General features: G+C 34.1%; 2 protein-coding genes across 2 annotated transcripts in view; both read right to left on the reverse strand.

The window, feature by feature from the left end:
• The window catches only part of LOC147871394 (uncharacterized), a 163,055-nt gene that overhangs the window by 117,946 nt on the left and 25,693 nt on the right, over positions 1 to 19,416 (reverse strand). The gene's annotated exons all lie outside the window — the stretch shown is intronic.
• LOC147871405 (ankyrin repeat and LEM domain-containing protein 2-like) lies at positions 5,907 to 18,164 on the reverse strand. The gene is made up of 10 exons (XM_087361240.1): positions 17,716 to 18,164; positions 17,173 to 17,510; positions 15,152 to 15,463; positions 13,985 to 14,137; positions 12,901 to 13,121; positions 11,514 to 12,124; positions 10,411 to 10,581; positions 9,320 to 9,464; positions 8,766 to 8,897; positions 5,907 to 7,863 (listed from the first exon to the last, which is right to left on the reverse strand). The coding sequence occupies exons 1-10, from the start codon at positions 17,762 to 17,764 to the stop codon at positions 7,674 to 7,676; spliced, it is 2,322 nt and encodes a 773-aa protein (XP_087217366.1). The 5' UTR covers positions 17,765 to 18,164; the 3' UTR covers positions 5,907 to 7,673.

The following is a 19,416-nucleotide window of genomic DNA, read 5'->3' on the forward strand; positions in this document are numbered from 1 at the left end:
GCGCCACCAATAAAGGAGCAGCGTGCAAGAAATTATTCCCGTTAGTGTGACAAAGAATGAAGCTAAATATTGAAATAATTCCTGAACTGGCAGTAATGACGACTGGACATGGCAAAAACAAATCGTATCTACACAGGTTTGGAATCATTGACGATCCAACATGCTCATGCCTGAAAGCAGCACAAACAGAGGATCACCTCATCTATGACTGCGAAAAACTACAACAACCAAGGCGGAACTTAATAGATGCAATAGTCAAGAATGGTGGCACGTGGCCAGTGTTGCATGAAGTAATTGTTCAGAAATTTTTAGGTCATTTTAATAAATTCATTAAATCCATTGATTATAATACAGTTTAGCACAGGAACATAGGTGCAAACGGTGGCAATGGATCATGATATTAGAGTTGTGTAATCTGTTAACGTGCTATATATTAATGCATGTAATATTGCAATCTTGTAATGGGGCATGCTGAATAAATGTAAAAAAAAAAAGACAGAATACTTTAACTTGGTATCGCAAATACACGAGTGTGTGTACTGAAATATTTAGCAATAATATTCTGGTGTGGGGGAACATTTTTTATTTCAACATTCTCAAGATAATAGATGATCGCTGCTACTTATGCTACATGACTGAAACTTGCTGGAGATCCAAAACAACCCAAAAGGCACAAAATTTTAATCACTTTTCGCTTATGTAAGACATGCTTAATTTGGCCCACAGTTTAACAATGCACCCCTCTGCATCTGTCTTATTACCAGTTATCTTTGGTTCTATGTAGGATTTGAGGTTGTGATGATGCAAGCAATCTTTACTTTTTATTTTATTATACAGGTACGAAAACCTAGCTCTGTTCTGCTAACTTCTCACTGGAGTCGGCTTGCATGTTTATAAATATAAACAATTAGTCCTAATTAATGACCGTAATAAAATAATGATTATCTGGCTTGCCACTTTGAATCACAAGATCTAAACTCACAACACTAATAAATATATCACTTACACATACAGTATCATCATGGTACTACAGACTAATTATTCCATGCTGACATCAGAGACACAAGTTATTTGAATACGCAAAATCAAATTAACTCGCACTGTCACTGCATAATTCACCTCATTTAAAAGGCTCGTCCAATGTTAGATAGAGGTCTCTTTAACGTGTTTTATTCACGGCACTCCCAGTATCGAAGAACATATACTCATAGCTGAGTAGGTAACACACACAAAGCACGTTAACTTTGTTAATTGAAGTATCATTACGCAACTCTCTAACACATAAACGGAACAGACCTAGTGACACCTACAAACACAATCTGCTTTAAAAATAAAGAATTCATTGTTCTACAGTGTAAACAGCGATTATTCACTTCAAAAACATTAACCCTTGTAATGGCTGAGTTGTCTTCTTTGATTTACCACTGAATGTTCAAATATTATTTAGGCGACTTTAAGCTATAAAAATTGAGTATCTTATTGATGCTGATGTGGCTACAAAACAATCGCACGAGAAAAATGCAAATGAAAATATTAAAAAATTGTGAATATAAGAAACGTATAAGAAGAAAGGTCTTTACCATTCTTTTAAATAAAAAAATGGTTGACCTCAACATGAACTGAAGAAGAAGTGAATTGTACCAAAATCACCCACAAACTGCAATTTTCATAAACACAACTGCAGTGACGGTGGAAGACCATTTGAAGTTTGTGGAAACTAGATAAAAATGTTATTCAATGTTTTTTAGAAAAACTATTGTCAAGAAGAAAATTCATGGAGAAACTAAAAACATTAAAACATGGGAGACATTACCAACCTATATAAGACCCTAAGAGCGAATGAATATAAGGAACACAATATGTACACTGGGAACTTTTGTTTTGCAATATCATTTTTACCCATGGTTAACAGCTTGCAACAATCTGAGAAAATCTGATTTGCTGGTCATAATTGATCTTCCAAAAATGTTGAAATGTTTTGGATTTCGGGGGCCTTTAACAAACTTATGACTTGCATGCTTCACGAAAAGAAAAGAAAAACACGAATCTTACGCAAAACATGTACAGTACACGCAGGTCATTCTTTATTTAAGTCTCCAAATAAATTATGAGCTTCTGGAGATCCAACTTACATTTAGTAGTTCAGAATATAATAAAGGAGTTTATACAAATTAAGAAATGTTGAAATGGGTGACATGACTTGTCTGCTGCCAGTTCAAGAACTACCATTTAGAGGTCATGAATTATCTGAGTTGCCCGTTGACAGAAGTATTTGTAAAGAATATTTTGAACATTATGAACCTCTGCTGAATGACCTTTTGCTAAGGCACATCTCTGGCCATTGAAAATAATTTGTTAAAAGCCCTCCATGAAGTGTTGCTAGTTGACATTTCAAGACAAATTCAGGAACCGCCTAATATTGGATGAAACTTCTGATTTTCATTTTGTCATGAGGTACATTCATGATAGTAACAGGTCTTTCTGCTCAAACCCTTTCTTTCTGTGTTCGCAAATTCTTACATTTTGGTTCATACATTACAGACAGGTCTGGGTATAGATTTTATTCACAAAATAAGAGAAATTCAAAGTCACGTGCAAAATGAACATGACACACTTCTCAATTTTCTAACAAAAACCAGGGAAATGAAGAAGGCAAATCCTGACACAGAAAATTCTGCAGAAGAGAAGTACAGAAAACTTTTCTACAAAATTACTGCTACTACATAAGTGAGAAATTTTACATACATAACTTTAAGGCTGCCTTTCCTGAACAGCATACACAAAAACTGCCCGTGTATTTTTTACATTCTATTCTTCATGAAAACCTTGAAACCAACAGTAGTCCGAGCTACTGATATTGTTGAAAATAAGCCATAGCACTGAACGGGACAAACCAACAAATTAAGCAGACATCACACAAAATATCATTGCTGGGTAAAAACTCAGAGCACTGAGAAATAAACAGTCCATTCTTCTCTGTCATTCCAGCGAATGGTGCATGATGGCACAATCCTTGTGTTTTGAGTCACTAAATTCAGTAACCGATACTAAGACGAGAACAAAAATATGATCTGAGACTGTTGAAACCATAAGTATTGCAACTGTGTTTGTCGGCATAACTGTAAGTGGTTACACAGGCGGTTGAAATTAACGGATAATGATTAATTGATTGATTACATAAATCTATATTTACCTTATTATAAACTGAAGACATGATATATAGGCCACGAAGGCATACTATGAGCCTGAAGTTCTCTTTGTAATTTTTATATTCTTGCATTTGACCTATTTCCAGCCCTCCCTCCGACTTGTAAATTCCGTGCAGATGAAAATCACATGGCATAAAAGTTACAACACCAGGTCAGGTTATGACAGGTAGATGAAACAGTGGGTCAAACAGAAGTCACCCCAAGAAATGCTGAATCAGGTTGAAGCCTGTAATTTACATAGATGTCCACGTAACTAGAATAAGTTCAGTGTCTTTCACCATGAGCTTCGTTATAAATTCCTTCAAAACCTGCATCCTTAGAGATCGCCTACCACGAGATATTCGCTGTACGTGTTTCCATACTTGTTACCCATAATTCCAGTTCCTATTCTGATCCAAATGTTTATTTCCTTTGCAGAATCCAGAAATGGCCGACATTGAATTTGCGTCCTTCATTGAAGAAATAATGAATCTGCCCCTTTAGTTACGTAGTTTGTAATTAAAAGGTTAAATAGGTTTACTTAAATAGATACATTCCTTTAGTTAAGTAGTTACTTTGTTTTATTTAAACAGTTAAAGTTCACATATTGTATATTTCAATTCATTTATTAAAGTGCTTGACAACAGCCAAAAAGGCCAATAACAGCCAAGCACTAACAACAATACAGACATTACAATACAAAAGCAAACAAACAATGAACTGAAAACATAAATGTACAATATTGATTTATTGCATAATAACTAATAAGTAAAAAACTAAATGTTATAGACAAGTAAAGTAATAATTAAACTAAAAACAGTTTAATTTTGGACAAACAACATACACAATAAAATGTCATACTAAGTAAACAATAAAAAACCATGATTATTGTTTAAAAAGCTGACTGACCTCAGCAAGCAAAATGCAATCTTTGTTAAAGATGTCGATGGTCCTACAGACTGCATTGGCAGCAGAAACACTTCTGGCAGAGGGACTGGCCTTGAAATTACGTTGTACAGTAAAGGTAGAGTAGTCTCTGATAGACCTAGTAGGTATGCAGAGACTAACTGTATCAACAACAGATGAGCAACTAATTTTGCCTTTAAAAATATTCACGAGGAATAGAGCATCCAAAAGCCTCCTCCTTAAATGTAACGATAAGAAATTTAATCTAACTAATATATCGTCATAATTATAGGCACAAACGCCATTAAAGAATCTCGCGTAACACAGAGCTACAAATTTCCTTTGAATCCTTTCCAATTTAAAGGAATCAGTATTAGTAATAGAGTTCCAAACAACAGAAGCATACTCAATTTTGGAACGGACTAAGGTACTGTACAAGACCAAAAGGCTATCAACAGTGGAGAAGGAAGAAGTAATGTACCGAATCAAACCTAGCATTTTTAAGCTCTGTGATAATATATAGTTGATATGCTGGTGAAAATAGAGCTTACAGTCCAGTAGAACACCGAGATCTTTAACACAATGGGAGCGTGCCACCAGGTTGTTACACAATTTGTAATTAAAATAAATACTGTTTGTCTTCCGGGTGAATGATATAACAGTCGTTTTACTTAAATTAAGTTGCATCCCATTCACAAGACACCAATTTTGCACTGAATGGATGTCGTCCTGCAACAGTTTGCAGTCATCAACATTGCTGATACTCCGATACATCTTTAAGTCATCAGCAAATAAAAGGCACTGTGAATTATGTATGGAGTCGCAGATGTCATTAATGAATATATTAAACAGTAAGGGGCCTAGGGTGGAACCCTGAGGCACTCCACACTTAACACGATAAGGATACGAAAGAGTTCCAGATACACGAACAAAAGATTGCCTGTCAGAAAGATAACTATGGAACCAATCAACATAACTGGGTGATAGTCCAAAGTTTCTAAGTTTCCCAAGAAGAATACTATGAGGGACTAAGTCAAATGCTTTAGTAAGATCAAAGTATACCGAATCTGTTTGTCCTTGAGTACTAACTGAAGGTAAAACGGAATTAAGGTAAGTAACCAAATTTGTTGCTGTGGAATTAAATTTACGAAAACCATGCTTTGAGGGATTTAATCTGTACTTAAAATTTTTTTGCAAATGATCATAGACAATAAATTCAATTATTTTTGAAACGTTATTAATAATAGAGATGGGTCTATAATTACTAACAATGGAACTGTTGCCTTTTTTAAACACAGGAACAACAGCTGTTTCTTTCCACAGGGACGCAAAGGTGGCACTAGTTACACTTAAATTAAAAATATAGGTTAATAAGGGAGTGAAAATATCAGAACCCTTAATTACTAACGAAGGAATTCCATCTAACCCCACACACTTTGAGGGTCTGAGGCGCTTGATCGCCTTGCTAACTTCAGCAGGAGAGATAGGAGCGGCGGGCAAAAAATCAGAAGTAAAAGTATCGGTAGGAGTGACGGACTGGCAAGAAGTTTTAAAAATTTATTCAAAATGCGTAGCAAATTCATCAGCAATGTGTTTTGGGTCACTGACAAACTGATCACCAATTTTTAGCTGAATGAAGGAGTTATCTTTTCTTTTGAAATTTGAAACGTGTTTCCAAAAATGCTGAGGGTGAGTTTTAAGACTGTCATCAACAGACTTTAACCACCGCCGCCTATCAGACTTAATGGTAGCCTTAACTAATTTACGAAAGTGTGCAAAGTAGGAGTAATGTAATAATAATAATAATAATAATTCAATTCATTTCATTTATTAGAGTGCTTGGCAACATCCAAAAGAGGCCAATAACAGCCAAGCACTAACAATAAACATAAACATAACAATACAAAAACAAACAAACAATAAACTAAATATATAGATGTACAATATAATAATGATAATATATCAATTCATTAATTTGTTACAAAATAATCAACAAGCAAATGAGCTGAATAATATGCCTAGGTATATAATAATTAAATTAAAAACAGTTAAATATAAATAATACATACAAAATGAAACTTTAGTAAAAAAAGAAAAAGAAAAAGAAAAAAAGAAAAAAGAAAAGGAAATTGGCTAAATAAAATGCCCAAGAAAAATATTCTCCTTGTTAAAAATGTTGATGCGCTGACAGACTGCATTCGCAGCAGAAGCACACCTAAACAAGGAACTAGCTTTAAGACTACGATATACAAAGAAACGAGAAGTAGTCCCTAATGGATCGGAGGGTACGCACAAAGAAACTGAATCCAAAACGGATGGGCAGCAAATTTTACCTTTAAATATATTAATGAGAAAGAGAGCATCAAGATGGCTCCTCCGTAGGTGCAGTCAAAGAAAATTTATCCTCACTGAAACGTCTTCATAATTATAGTCACTTAGGCCATTAAAAAATCTGGCGTGACATAAAGCAGCAAATTTCCTTTGAATTCTTTCAACTTTGGTAGAATCAGTGGAAGTAATAGAATTCCAAGTAACAGATCCATACTCCAATTTAGACCAAACAAGACTATTGTATAAAAACCAATAAGCTATCTAAAGTAGAAGTAGTACCTAATTAAATTTAGCATTCTATCTAGTCTAGCAATAAGATGTTTCAGTCTTCTTGGCAAGAACTGCTATAAAATTAATGAAACTTCACCACGAGACCCAGCTATAATAAAACATTTATGCAACTGGTTTATCCAGACAATGAATGAAGATTCACTGACCCACAAGTATTGTTCTTTACTGACAAAGCCTGGTTTTACTTAATTGGACATATGAACACACAAAATAACTGATTCTGGTAGTCAAAAAATTCCCTCATTTCATGGGCCATCACTTTTTCATATAATACTTTTGACCAACTTCCACGTATGCCTAATTATATAAAATTTCTAAACTTTAAAATGGAACCATATACTGTACAGTATTTATAATTTCATTATCACTGACCTCTCTAAACACTTTATGCAAAGTGTAGAGAAAAAAAGGTTTATATGCACGTAAATGAGTAAATAAATTATTTAAATTTGATCATTTGTCATGTAAATGTGCAGTAATAGTGATTAAATATCACTTATGAATAATAACTGACAATCATGTACAATTCTCTGCTAGCGATATTCTATAATTGCAGGTCATTATTGATAATAATATAATGGCAAGAAAAATTATACAGTAAACTGAGACAAAAAAGGTGAATGAATCACTGGGTCCTACGTCCAAGAAGCCTAAAGTTTAATTTGTCAACATATGGAATTATCTCTATTTGAGAAATTTTTTTTAAGAAATACTCTTATTGCTGACTTCCTTTACTGATCAATTCTTCTTCTTATTCTTATTCTTTTAAGAATCTTTTATTCCTTACCTGCATAAAATTTTAAGATCATGTGAAAATATCCCACATGTGCTTCCTACATAATAAACTATCCATTGCATTAAAATGTTCTAATATCTGATAATACAAATTTAACAAACATCAGAATTTACTACATCTAGATATAGATAAACATATTTCTAATTATAAAATATAGGCTATTAGAATTTCATAAGCATTTTTCTTTCCAACCCCTGATGACTTAATGGTGAATATGATCCTGTAATTTTGTGCCATGCCTGTGGAGGAGTGGAAGACTGCATACCTTTTTGGTATTGTGAAGAATCTGCGACAGGTGTCTGAAGCATTCTACTTCTTTCTTTAGGCCTCGAAGGAAGAGGACTGGACCATCTGAAAGTTACAAGACATATAATTAAAATTGACAAATTCTGTCCACCATTTCCACTTCTTTGTAATTCAACTTTATTTTCCATAGACATTTAGTTTAAAATTTGAAAAACATGTCTTCTTGTTGATGAAAGACTCGGGTTACAAGCCGCGTCAGGTGGCTGAATGGTGAATAGACCATATCTTCTGCCAACGTTTCGAAAACAACCCCTGCTCTCATCCTCAAGGCTGCTGCGTAACAAATCTGAGCCCTGAGGATGAGAACACAGATTTCTCTCACAATGTTCGCAGAAAATATGGTTCATTCACCATTCAGCCACCTGACATGGCTTGTAACCTGAGAGTCTATCATGAAAGCTTCACTTTATACATGTCTTCTTGTTATTATCCATATGCACATATGAGAAACTCTACTCTGACAAAAAGGAGTTTTACAAAACTTTCTGTGTTTATGGAAATACAAGAAAAATATTAAATCAATTTAACAATCAGAAACTTCAAAGTGGAACATAACAGAAATATTATTAAAGCTGAAACCATGATCTTGTAAGCATAATTACACAATTTAACAATCCATTTCCACATGAACATTCCAAACAAGATATTTACTATTTAGTTTGAAAGTGAAAACAGATGAAATACTATGGATGGCTAGGAACGTGTTCATAATTCTTTTTTAATTTAATTAATATTGTGTACAAAGATAATACAAATACAAACAATGGACAACAAATTGAACTTGTACACTTCATACAACATAGAGTACTATGGATTGTCCATGGAAAATGCAGTACATACAAAAATTTAATGTTAAATTTTCTGGGAAACATAAAAGTTGGAATTATCGTAAATGTCATTTTGATTTATTACAGACTAATTTTATTTACATTAGACACATTACTTACATGGCTCTCACACTTTCAGAGTACAGCAAAACCAAATGTCGCCATCTATAAATGTTAGGATATTCTATAGGGTCTATATTTAAGTCATCCAATGCCTGCATTACAGTGGCATCCAACTTGGTAGGTGAGTCACTAGAAAAAAAAATTATATTTCAATAAGACTATTTTGTGCTCATATACTTAGTATTCTGGGCACTCTTTAAGGTGGTTACAGATTTTTCATCATTAGATCTAAATGTTGCTAACCACATATAAGACTACATGGCAGCACAGGCGTTTGAAAATTACAAGATGAGGAAACAACAAAACACAGCTTCTAGCACTTTAAGTGATTAAAATTTTACTGTCTACAAAAATTAGGTAACAATTAGTGTGTTTGGGTACTTCACTGTCAGATAAAGATTTCATGAATGACGAACTGCTGACAAGGCAAATATGAATTCTATGCAGCGGGCAAAAAAACTTTCCCCAACATTTTGGTTAAATAAATGTAGCAGCAGTAGTGGGTAGACAAATTATTCTACTCTTTGCTTTATGTGACATTCAGTATTTACCCTTGTATAAAAACATCTGGCCATTCGACTGGTGTTAACATTTCAGCGTCATCGCCATCATCATCATCACAGTATGAATGTACTTCATTTCTGCTGAGTTTTTCAGGTGTTGATGGTGGTGTGAAATATTCATCATCATCATCATCTGGAATACAAATAAAACTCACATGCATAAGACATGATCTGTTAGAGGCTACCATCTATACATTTCATAAAATTATATGGTCAGAACCCCTACATTCTGTAAATTACAACTAGTCCCTTCAGGTCTTTATACAGGGCTAGTCTAAATGATGTTCCCGATTTGAAACACATGTTACTCACGTTTAATGAAATTCAGATGCACAAAATTGGTACCGATGGAAAGAAAAACTCTCCAAGATTATGTTGGTATACTTCGCGGCCGCATAGTAACACTGTTCGCCGCCAGGGGCGATATGACAGAAAATTACTGCCAACGAAGGCAGAGGAGCCTTTTGTGTCCTGGATTTCCACATTCACCGGACCTGACGCCCTGTGATTTTTTTCTGTAGGAGTTCATCAAAGATATTCTTCGTGCCACCCTCACCACAGACCTTGCCAGAAGCCATTATAGCAATCGATCATGATATGCTGCAACGTGTCTGGGAGGAACTGGACTACAGGCTGGATGTGTGCCGAGTTACCAAGGGGGCTCGCATTGAACACCTGTGATGTACTGAAACAAAACTTGGAGAGTTTCTCTTTCCATTGGTACCAATTTTGTGCATCTGAATTTTTTTATTGAACGTATTATTTCTTTCATATCGTGAACATCACTTAGACTAGCCCTGTATTCCACTAAACCAGGGGTTCTTACCCTTTTTCGCCGGCATACCACTAATTCTAATTTAACACACGAAAAGTACCACTAACCAAATTCGATCAGGGAAATATTATTTATGTTAATATTATCTTCTGCTTTTCTTACTTAGTTCGCATACCACCAGTGGTACGTGTACCACAGGTTGAGAAACGCTGCACCATACAATATTCAGTCTCCAGCACTTATATTAGCATAAATTCACATTTTAAAAAGACATGTACATAAAAACACGCATCAGAAATCTTACCTTCTGAAAACTCACCACCTGATGATATGTATGTCATTTTATGTAACTTATTAGTTTCTGAATTATATGTCTGTCTCTTTTTAAAGATGCTCACTTTCAGATTACAGTGTGTTTCATGAATGGAACCTTCCATCTCACTAATTCTTGTACTATCACACTGCTGGTCAGAATCTAGTGTAAAGTACATAATTAATTAGCTTCATTATTTATTATAATGTACAATATGCTAATAGGATCAACAATAATGAATATGAGGAAGGAGATCAATTGTAACAGTAACTATATTGTCTAAAATCCCCTGAGTGTCACAGAAGAAGAATAGAATGCAATGGTATTTACAGCATTCACAGCACCATCTACAGAAGTAAAATATTGGTACTGCTAAAAATCTCTTTTTAGACATTCTAAACTTGTATGATTTTTCAAGAACAAATTGATTCTACAAACTCCACTCACTGGAAACCCTAACACTTGGAGGACTTATGTTTTCAAGAAAGAGACCAGTATATAAAAATTTGATTTGTTACAAAGGTCGCTCAGTTACATTTGGGAGTGTCAAAGACTTCAACCTACATCACACGAACTGATTCCAACAAAAAATCTGTAATTCTCCTGCTTCATATTTGGGACATATGATTTAAATCTTAGCCTGGAGACTAGTTATCCTAAGGTTTTTCATGGTTTTACTCAGGACTTCCCTGCAAATTCTGGGATCAGACCATGTCCACCTTCTTCCATATCCTTTCAAATTCACTATTCATTACTCATCTCATCATTTGATGCTAAGTAATCTCAACTACTGACAGTATCATTAAATAAACCACAAATAAATAAATAAATACATACATAAACAATTTTTAGTCACACTCAGCATTTACTTACTTTAGTTCAGAGGTTCAAATAATGAAGAATTATCACTAGATGGAACTGAAATGGTGATGGATATATATTTATTTTCAGTGCTTTGTTAATCCCCGAGTATCACTACATTTTTAAGGTGGAATAAAGGTACCTTACATAAACTAATATAATTTCTACAAATAATAAATAAAATTAAATTCTGCATTTATTTTATGCAAACAACGTAACAAATATCCACTCACCATTATCTTCTACAAATGTAAGTCGTCTTGTAATTCCATCTGATGAAGATTGTGTGTTAGCTTTGTCAGATGTAGACCGCACATGATTTCTCTTGAAGGACCAACCTTTCCTAGCATTTCTCATAAAATTATGATTTTGTCTGAAGCATAAGCACTGTGAAGCATCAGACCAAATCCTCATACATTCTTCTTCTGTTCGGACATGAATATCTTTCTTAGCACCACTGGTTTTGTCTGTGTCTTTACCATTTTCTTGTATTTCTAAGGCGCAAAGAATATACTTGGCATTCTCTACTAGTGGTTTAACTGGACTGGTGTCAGACAGACTGCACGCTTTAAAAGCAAGGCACAGATTTGACACTGGACTAATCTCATCATCAACTGACTGATTTTCACTATACTCTGTTAAAGATGATACACAACCATTCACTACACATTCGGAACTATCATAACACTCCTTGGTTGAATATGGTTTCTGTGCAGCTTCCTGAAATCTGTTCTTCAGATAAGCCTCAAGTTTCTGAAGCCCATCCTCAGAGGCCAAATTTGTAAATGTATCAAGAAATGGCCAATATTCATTCCAACCAACCCTGAATTCCTCAGCCAGGTCCCTGTAAGAAATCACAGGCACAAAATATATTATACTTTCGGGCAAAGTAAAGCAGATATTTTCTTCCTTTGCATTATGCTTCATGGTCAACAGTTTCTTTGGCCAATAACATCAAGCTACTAACTGAAACTGTTTGAGCAGGACACCATTCTACTACTAAAACAAATATACTAATATTATTTCATGTGAAAATTTCTTGCATCCCATTATTTTTATATGGAAAAACTGAGGAACACTGTCAACAAAACTGAATGAATAATAAGAGGCAGAGAAACAGCATCAAGTAGAATAAAACACGCATCTAAATACAGAAAGATAAAATGGAAGGAAAGAATAAATGGCTTTGTAATTTACCATCAACAATGCTTGATATTACTTATGATTGGCTGATGTGTGAGTAGTGGAGTCAGCATTTTCCTGTCAAACAGACTGCCTCGTGAGGTTCTAAATTTTAAAATCTATACATTCAGTAACAGTAACATATCATTTTGCTTCATAATCTAAACTTCATTTGAAATTACATATGCACAATATTCGCTTTTAGAGGTTAACTGGGACGTGCAAGGCTAAAGGTTCACATGGGGCACCAAATACTCTTGCCCTTTCTCAGGTCATGGTGCATTTATCTTATAATACATAAGAATATAACTGTTTGTTGAGTAAAATAATTTCTATATTTGAAGCTCTGACTTCAAGAACCACTTAGATTTGGGCAAACAGTGTCTCACTAAAGCAAAGTGAAAGAAACATAAGCTTGAAGTCGTCCGTATCTCCCACCTGCCAACTCTTTCTAATCCTTTCTCAACATCCAGCAGTCTAAATGCATGACAACTCAGACTTCCTGTATATGCCTGTCTGCAGGCATTCTGCTTTGGAGTCCGAGGCATCCGAGGAGGAGTCTTCCACTTCTTCCGGAACACGATTGCTTTTTCATGATTCATTGGTCCTGCATAAGCCCGGATTTCCATCCTTCCATTAAGTGGATCAGCTTTTAATACCTGATGAATAAACATTTTAGAAACATTTTAGAACAAACAGTAAATTAATAGAATGACGTCTCCTCTGATGATGAACCATGTTTGTATGAAGTTAATTTTCTGCATTTCACAGACTGTGTCTGCCTCCAACACCAGAGACTGACAGGTTGATTTCATTGGTGATTGGGTGGGTGTAGTATAGATATATATGCACTGTCAGCTCATGGAGCCCAGTCTCCTTGATCAAGAATGGACCAAGGGGACAACAGTAGGTGGTGTATGGCGATCACCCTACCTAAAAGGACACAGTCCCTAGATTATTTCCTATAGAACTGAAAACTGAAACACAAAGACAAATAAATTCAGAAGGCATTCAAAATATAATAAAGTCAAGATACAATTAAATAATGGAAAACAGCTATTAAGCACATAAAAACAGAACGTCTACAAAAAAATTCAAAAAAGCTTTAATCAAGGTGTTATGAGAGGAACACATTTAATCTGTACTCTTCGGTGTGAGGCAATATGATGACGAAAAAAAAAATTGTGACAAAACATTTCACGTTAAGTAAAAGATTTTACAAACTGTTATATTTGATAGTTTTGGTTACATATGAAGTACACACACAATACATGAGACAGAACATATAAACCTCCTAGCATCCATCAAATAAGCAGTGTGTGGGGTCTAAACATGGTAACAGAAGTAACTGTCAACATTCCTGCTAGAAATGAATCTCCAGACATCCTGTGAACACCCTGAATTGTCTCAGCTTCACTTTGAAAACTACGTGCTCTGATATGAGAGAATTCTCTGACTAATTTAAATTTCTCGACAGGACCCTGCATAGTGAATACATGTGTAAAAACAATTTATTACCAACCAGAGGGCAAGCAGGAGAGAATGGATCACCAACAGTAGGCTGTACAGAATTATCCTCTGATCTAAGTACAGGAACATAAAACATCTCATCCAGTAAATTTGACAGTTTTTGCCTTAGACTTTCATCTGGAGAGGAAACACGACTGCAGATAACCTGGAAAAAAAGAAGAAGGAGAAATCATGAGTATGGTAAGTAAGATAGAAATAACGTTATGTACATATAACGGGTTACAGGAAGTAGCCACACTATTTTAATTGTTTCAGCTATGTAAAATCCTACATCTCAGCAAGCAGACTGGTCCTCTGGCAGCACTCCACATTTGTATTAGGGAGGTTAGCTAGTTTGAATCTTGACCAGTCTAATGACTATCTGGATTGTCATTTTTCTGTTTGTGAGTCTCTCCAGGCAATTTCATGGAACTGACATAAGCCATGACAGACTCTTATCTATTCACAATTCATAATTATCGTCACATCACATTCAATTATATCAAATTTCTAAACTTTAAAATGGAATCATATACTGTATATATATATATATATATATATATATATATATATATATATATAATCATTTCATTATCACTGACATCTCTAAACACTTTATGCAAAGTGTAGAGAAAAAAAAAAGGTTTATAAGTACGTAAATGAGATCCTTGGTAAAACTCTAAAAGAAAGGTCTTCACAAATTCTTACAAACAATATTTTAAAATGTCAATGTGCTAAATACTTTATGATATACTTAATTTAATTTTTTATGAAAATCAATAACACTGGGTGTGAAATAAATTTCTGGGTTATATTATCACTTTTTTAACAAACTGAGAAATATTTTGGACCAACTAACTCCAAGGTAAAGGAATTTTCCTTAAAAATTTCTGTCATTCAAATAGTCAAAAAAATTCCCTCATTTCATGGAATTTGATGCGCCATCACTTTTTCAAATAATACTTTTGACCAACTTCCAACTATGCCTTGACCTCTTGTCTTACGGTTTCCCAAACAAAACTTTGTACATATTTCTTGATTCTCCCATCATACTACATTACCAACCAATCACATTCTTCTTAGTTGAAGCACAGAGAATAACATAAATATTTTATACCAAGTACTCACTCCTGAAGAATACTGTGATGTATATATGATAATGAAAATACATGTTACTTGCATCTCTTGGTGTTTGTCCATATTTATTCCTCGCATGTCTATCACATTGTGGATAAGACACCAATACATCTACAACTGAAAGAGCTCCCAATTTAACTGCAAAATGTATCGGAGTCTCATTCAGGGCCTTATCAGGAGTATTCAGGTAAAGATCCAACAAGATACGAGCTCGGTCCTCACAGTTGGCAGCATCATCATCTCCATACAGCAACTGAATAAATGCAACATTGCTCACTGTCTGTAGAATTAGATCACATATTTGTGCGTCACAAGCCTTGGCTGCTACATGCATTGCGTTATACCGTGAGCCTTCCTAAACCCGGAAAAGACAAAGAAACAGTAAATAAATTATTTAAATTTGATCATCTGTCATGTAAATGTGCAGTAACAGTGATTAAATATCACTTATGAATAATAACTGACAATTATGTACAATTCTCTGCTAGCGATATTCTATACTTGCAGGTCATTATTGATAATGAATAGATTATTCACTTTTACCGTCAGGCAGAACAAAGCATAATGATTAATAAGTTTATAGAGTAAATTACAGCTAACGTAAAATAAATAAATAATATATAATTTAAAGACTGTGACACATCTTACTGTAGTTCCCAGTGGAATTAAGGTTGAAAGTACCCAGAAAAAATGGTAAATCCCATTAAGAGTTGAAATCAAAGAAGAACATGGATGTTCTTCTCTGTTTTACATTTGGATCTCAAGATAAATCTCAAAGAACAACATTGACTTTTATTCTAATAAAAATGCACAGCAAAGCACACTCCAGTTCACACACTGCTGCTTGCTGGGAAAATCTTGAATATTGCTTCCTCAATATTCTCTTTGATTTATTTTATGCACTTTGTCTTTCAAGCTACCCCATAAATAAAAATCACACAGTGTGAGGTCTGGGAAACAAGTTGGTCATAAACTTTCATTAATACATTTTTCAACAAACATGTCAGTTACTGCGGCCACAGAGTTATCGGTTGTGTTCACCTTTACTGAATCCTGCTGAAAGTCTAATTAACATAACTTCCTGAGTGAAGACTATCCATAAAAGAAAAACTGAGACAATTATTCACCATACACTGATTCCACACCAAACACCAACTTCTCGATTTTTAAGCAGAATATAATGAAGGACTCCAGGGTATTTTGAGCACCAGAATCAGTTATTTTGTGTGTTCATATGTCCAATTAAGAAAAACCAGGCTTTGTCAGTAAAAAACAATACTTGTGGGTCAGTGAATCTTCATTCATTGTCTGGATAAACCAGTTGCAAAAATGTATTATTATAGCTGGGTCTTGTGGTTGTTACAGAAAAAGGTGAAGTTTCATTAACTTCATAGCAGTTCTTGCTAAGAAGACTGAAACATCCTATTGCTAGACTAGATATACCAGTGATTTCTTGACAAATGCTCTAATCTTGCAATAGTATAATCAAGTTTCTCTTCTCTTTATTTTCTTATGCAATTCTAACACATTCCTTTGAATGTATTAACGAAACCTTGGGGAAATATCAACACCAGATAATTTTTGTTTAAGTTCTCTGTGATATATACATAAGCTAAATTGGTTTTTTACATAATTATAAAAAATACAAAATAACAAGCCTGTATCTTGAACACACAAATAACAGAGGGAAAAAAAACAAAAACATTACTCATGCCAGTTTTCATAACCCTATCTTAACCCATGGACTTAAAATTTTTTTAACAAGCATGGTTTCTGTATATAATCGCCCATACAACAGCCTGGATTTCATTTAGTCATTCATAGATGGCTCCCAACTACACATATAAAAATAAAAGAAACACCTAACTTCAAAATCCCTGCTTCTGATGCTCACTCTTAATGTTGTGAAACCATTTTATTGCACAGAATGTTTTGGTAGGGCAGTCTGATTTATTTTTTGTGTATGAAAACAGCATTACAATCAGTGATGACCGAGTTAGGAATTCTATGTAGAATACTAACACATACATTTCAAAACTACTTATAAGAAAGCAACCTGCATACCTGAAGAATGGCTGGAGTATCTCCACTACTCACTAGGTAACGAGGATTATACCAGATGGTATTTGTGAATGTAAGAGTGTCACCACATTCTATCACTTTCCTCAGCCAAACCAAATCCTGTGATTTAGGTGCTTTGAAAGGACTTGGTTTTTCACCTATTACAGGACTGCTGGTTTCTAAATTTCCTGATAACACACATATGGGAACTACAATTTCAGGAGCTTGAACTGCAAATTCCACAGCCTCCCGTCTTGTCTTAAAGGAATTAAACCTCGCTTCCTTGTATTTTTTCACAATTTTCAGTGCTTCTGATTTGTCATTATAGACATGCAGAGTGTCTGAAAAATGAAGCAAAAATGTTTATATATACAAATGCTGCAGAAATCTGTCAATGGAAATTCAACAGACAGTAATTACCTATTTTACATCCAAAAGAAAATAATTAAAATAATGACGGGTTTTAAAAGCAGAGGCTCTTGTAGAAAATTTTCTACACTTTCATTTGCAAGTGAATAAATACTCTCCTTACTATCATTTACTTACCATCAGATTCCAAGACAGTGTCACTAGGTATATTTACACCGTAATACATTTCTTCACAATTAGCAGTATCACAAAATTTTTGTTTCGAAATTGCCGCGTCCTTCACATAAAAACGTTGCGTTTAAATATAAAAATCTACTGTACACATAACTTTCATAAAACCCTTCTTAAAACAAGAACTTCAAAGGAGTCAATGTAGGAAGACGTTAAATCAAAGCAGAAGCTTTATAAAACTCGATTTCAATTGTTTTTCCGTTATGATGCAATTACTAATACCAACCACAGAGACGTACCAACCTCGGGATGATAGACACCATTTCACGGACTGTAAAATGCTATTTTCTTTGGTAGTATATACATCATGCCTGATGAAATCTAAGGTTCTCACGGCTTGAGTGCAATTGATTCAGTACTTGGGCATTCATATGCTCATGGAGGATTAAGTACAGGAGCTTATAAAAGTGTGAAGGAGGAAATTAATTGCATATATGAGGTTCTCACAGCAGTGAGCAGACATTACAATACAAAAGCAAACAAACAAAGAACTGAAAACATAACTGTACAATAATGATTTATTGCAAAATAACTCATAAGTAAAAAACTAAATGTTATAAATATATATTTTTATTATCACAGTCTATACACAAACTTATTTCAAATGTTGTTGTTAAAATTTATATAACACTATAATATCTGTAGTATAACATATTACAATAAGTTATATTATGTTATATTGTGGCGCTTTTATCCATGCTCATTTCATAATAGAAAATTGGACGTTAATTTCACAGAAAATGAACGTCTAACTACAGACATGCAGAGCATTATGAAGACAGAAAAATCTACAAATATACCTATAAATCAATAAATGCATTGCATCGAAATATATAATAGTTTTAAAATGATAAAAACGACGATATAAAGCAGAAGATGGTGTCATAAAACATCGAAACATGTCGTACAATTAATAATAAGCGCCATAATAAATGTAACATCATACTACGATAATATAACATAATATAACTTATTGTAATATTTTATACTACAGATGTTATAGTGTTATATAAATTTTAACAACAACATTTTAAATACGTTTGTGTATAGACTGTGATAATAAATATATATTCAGCAATATATTATTCATGATTTTCTCAAAAACACAAAAATATTGTATTTTAATTCAAACTCACCTTGATCTTGCCGTCCATAAGAAGTGTACAGGAATGCAACTAAATTCCAGCATGTGGAAAGCAGTGAAAAATATTCCTCTGCGTGTCTCTACTATGCTCTCTGTACAAGTACGTTCTGTGCACCTTCGTTCTCTAATCTGTGACTTCGTATTTATTAGCAGAAATAACCCTTGATAACAAAACGTTTCGTCTTATTTCATCATGTTGCACACTGAAAGACTGGTATATTCTACACCACAACTTAATATATGGGGAAGTTAATGCATTTTTCGATTGCTTAAACACAATTCGTAGCGACCCAAATTCACAGCTAACACTTTAAGCCTTCGTAAAACAGGAGCTGAAAGAGAAATACTAAGTCAGTAAATACACATAGTAACTTCAATAGTAATAATACTATATGAAAAGCGCACAGGTGTGCATAAGAAAGTTTTTCTGTATGTAGTACGTCCTAATCCTTGCCATATTCATTGATCGATTTGGTTCTGTTTTTACATTTTGTTATGTGGTA

Source organism: Zootermopsis nevadensis, unplaced genomic scaffold (assembly GCF_977971745.1).
Source record: "Zootermopsis nevadensis isolate Lab colony 2312 unplaced genomic scaffold, Znev_1.0 Znev_ptg000057l, whole genome shotgun sequence".
Taxonomy (NCBI): domain Eukaryota; kingdom Metazoa; phylum Arthropoda; class Insecta; order Blattodea; family Termopsidae; genus Zootermopsis; species Zootermopsis nevadensis.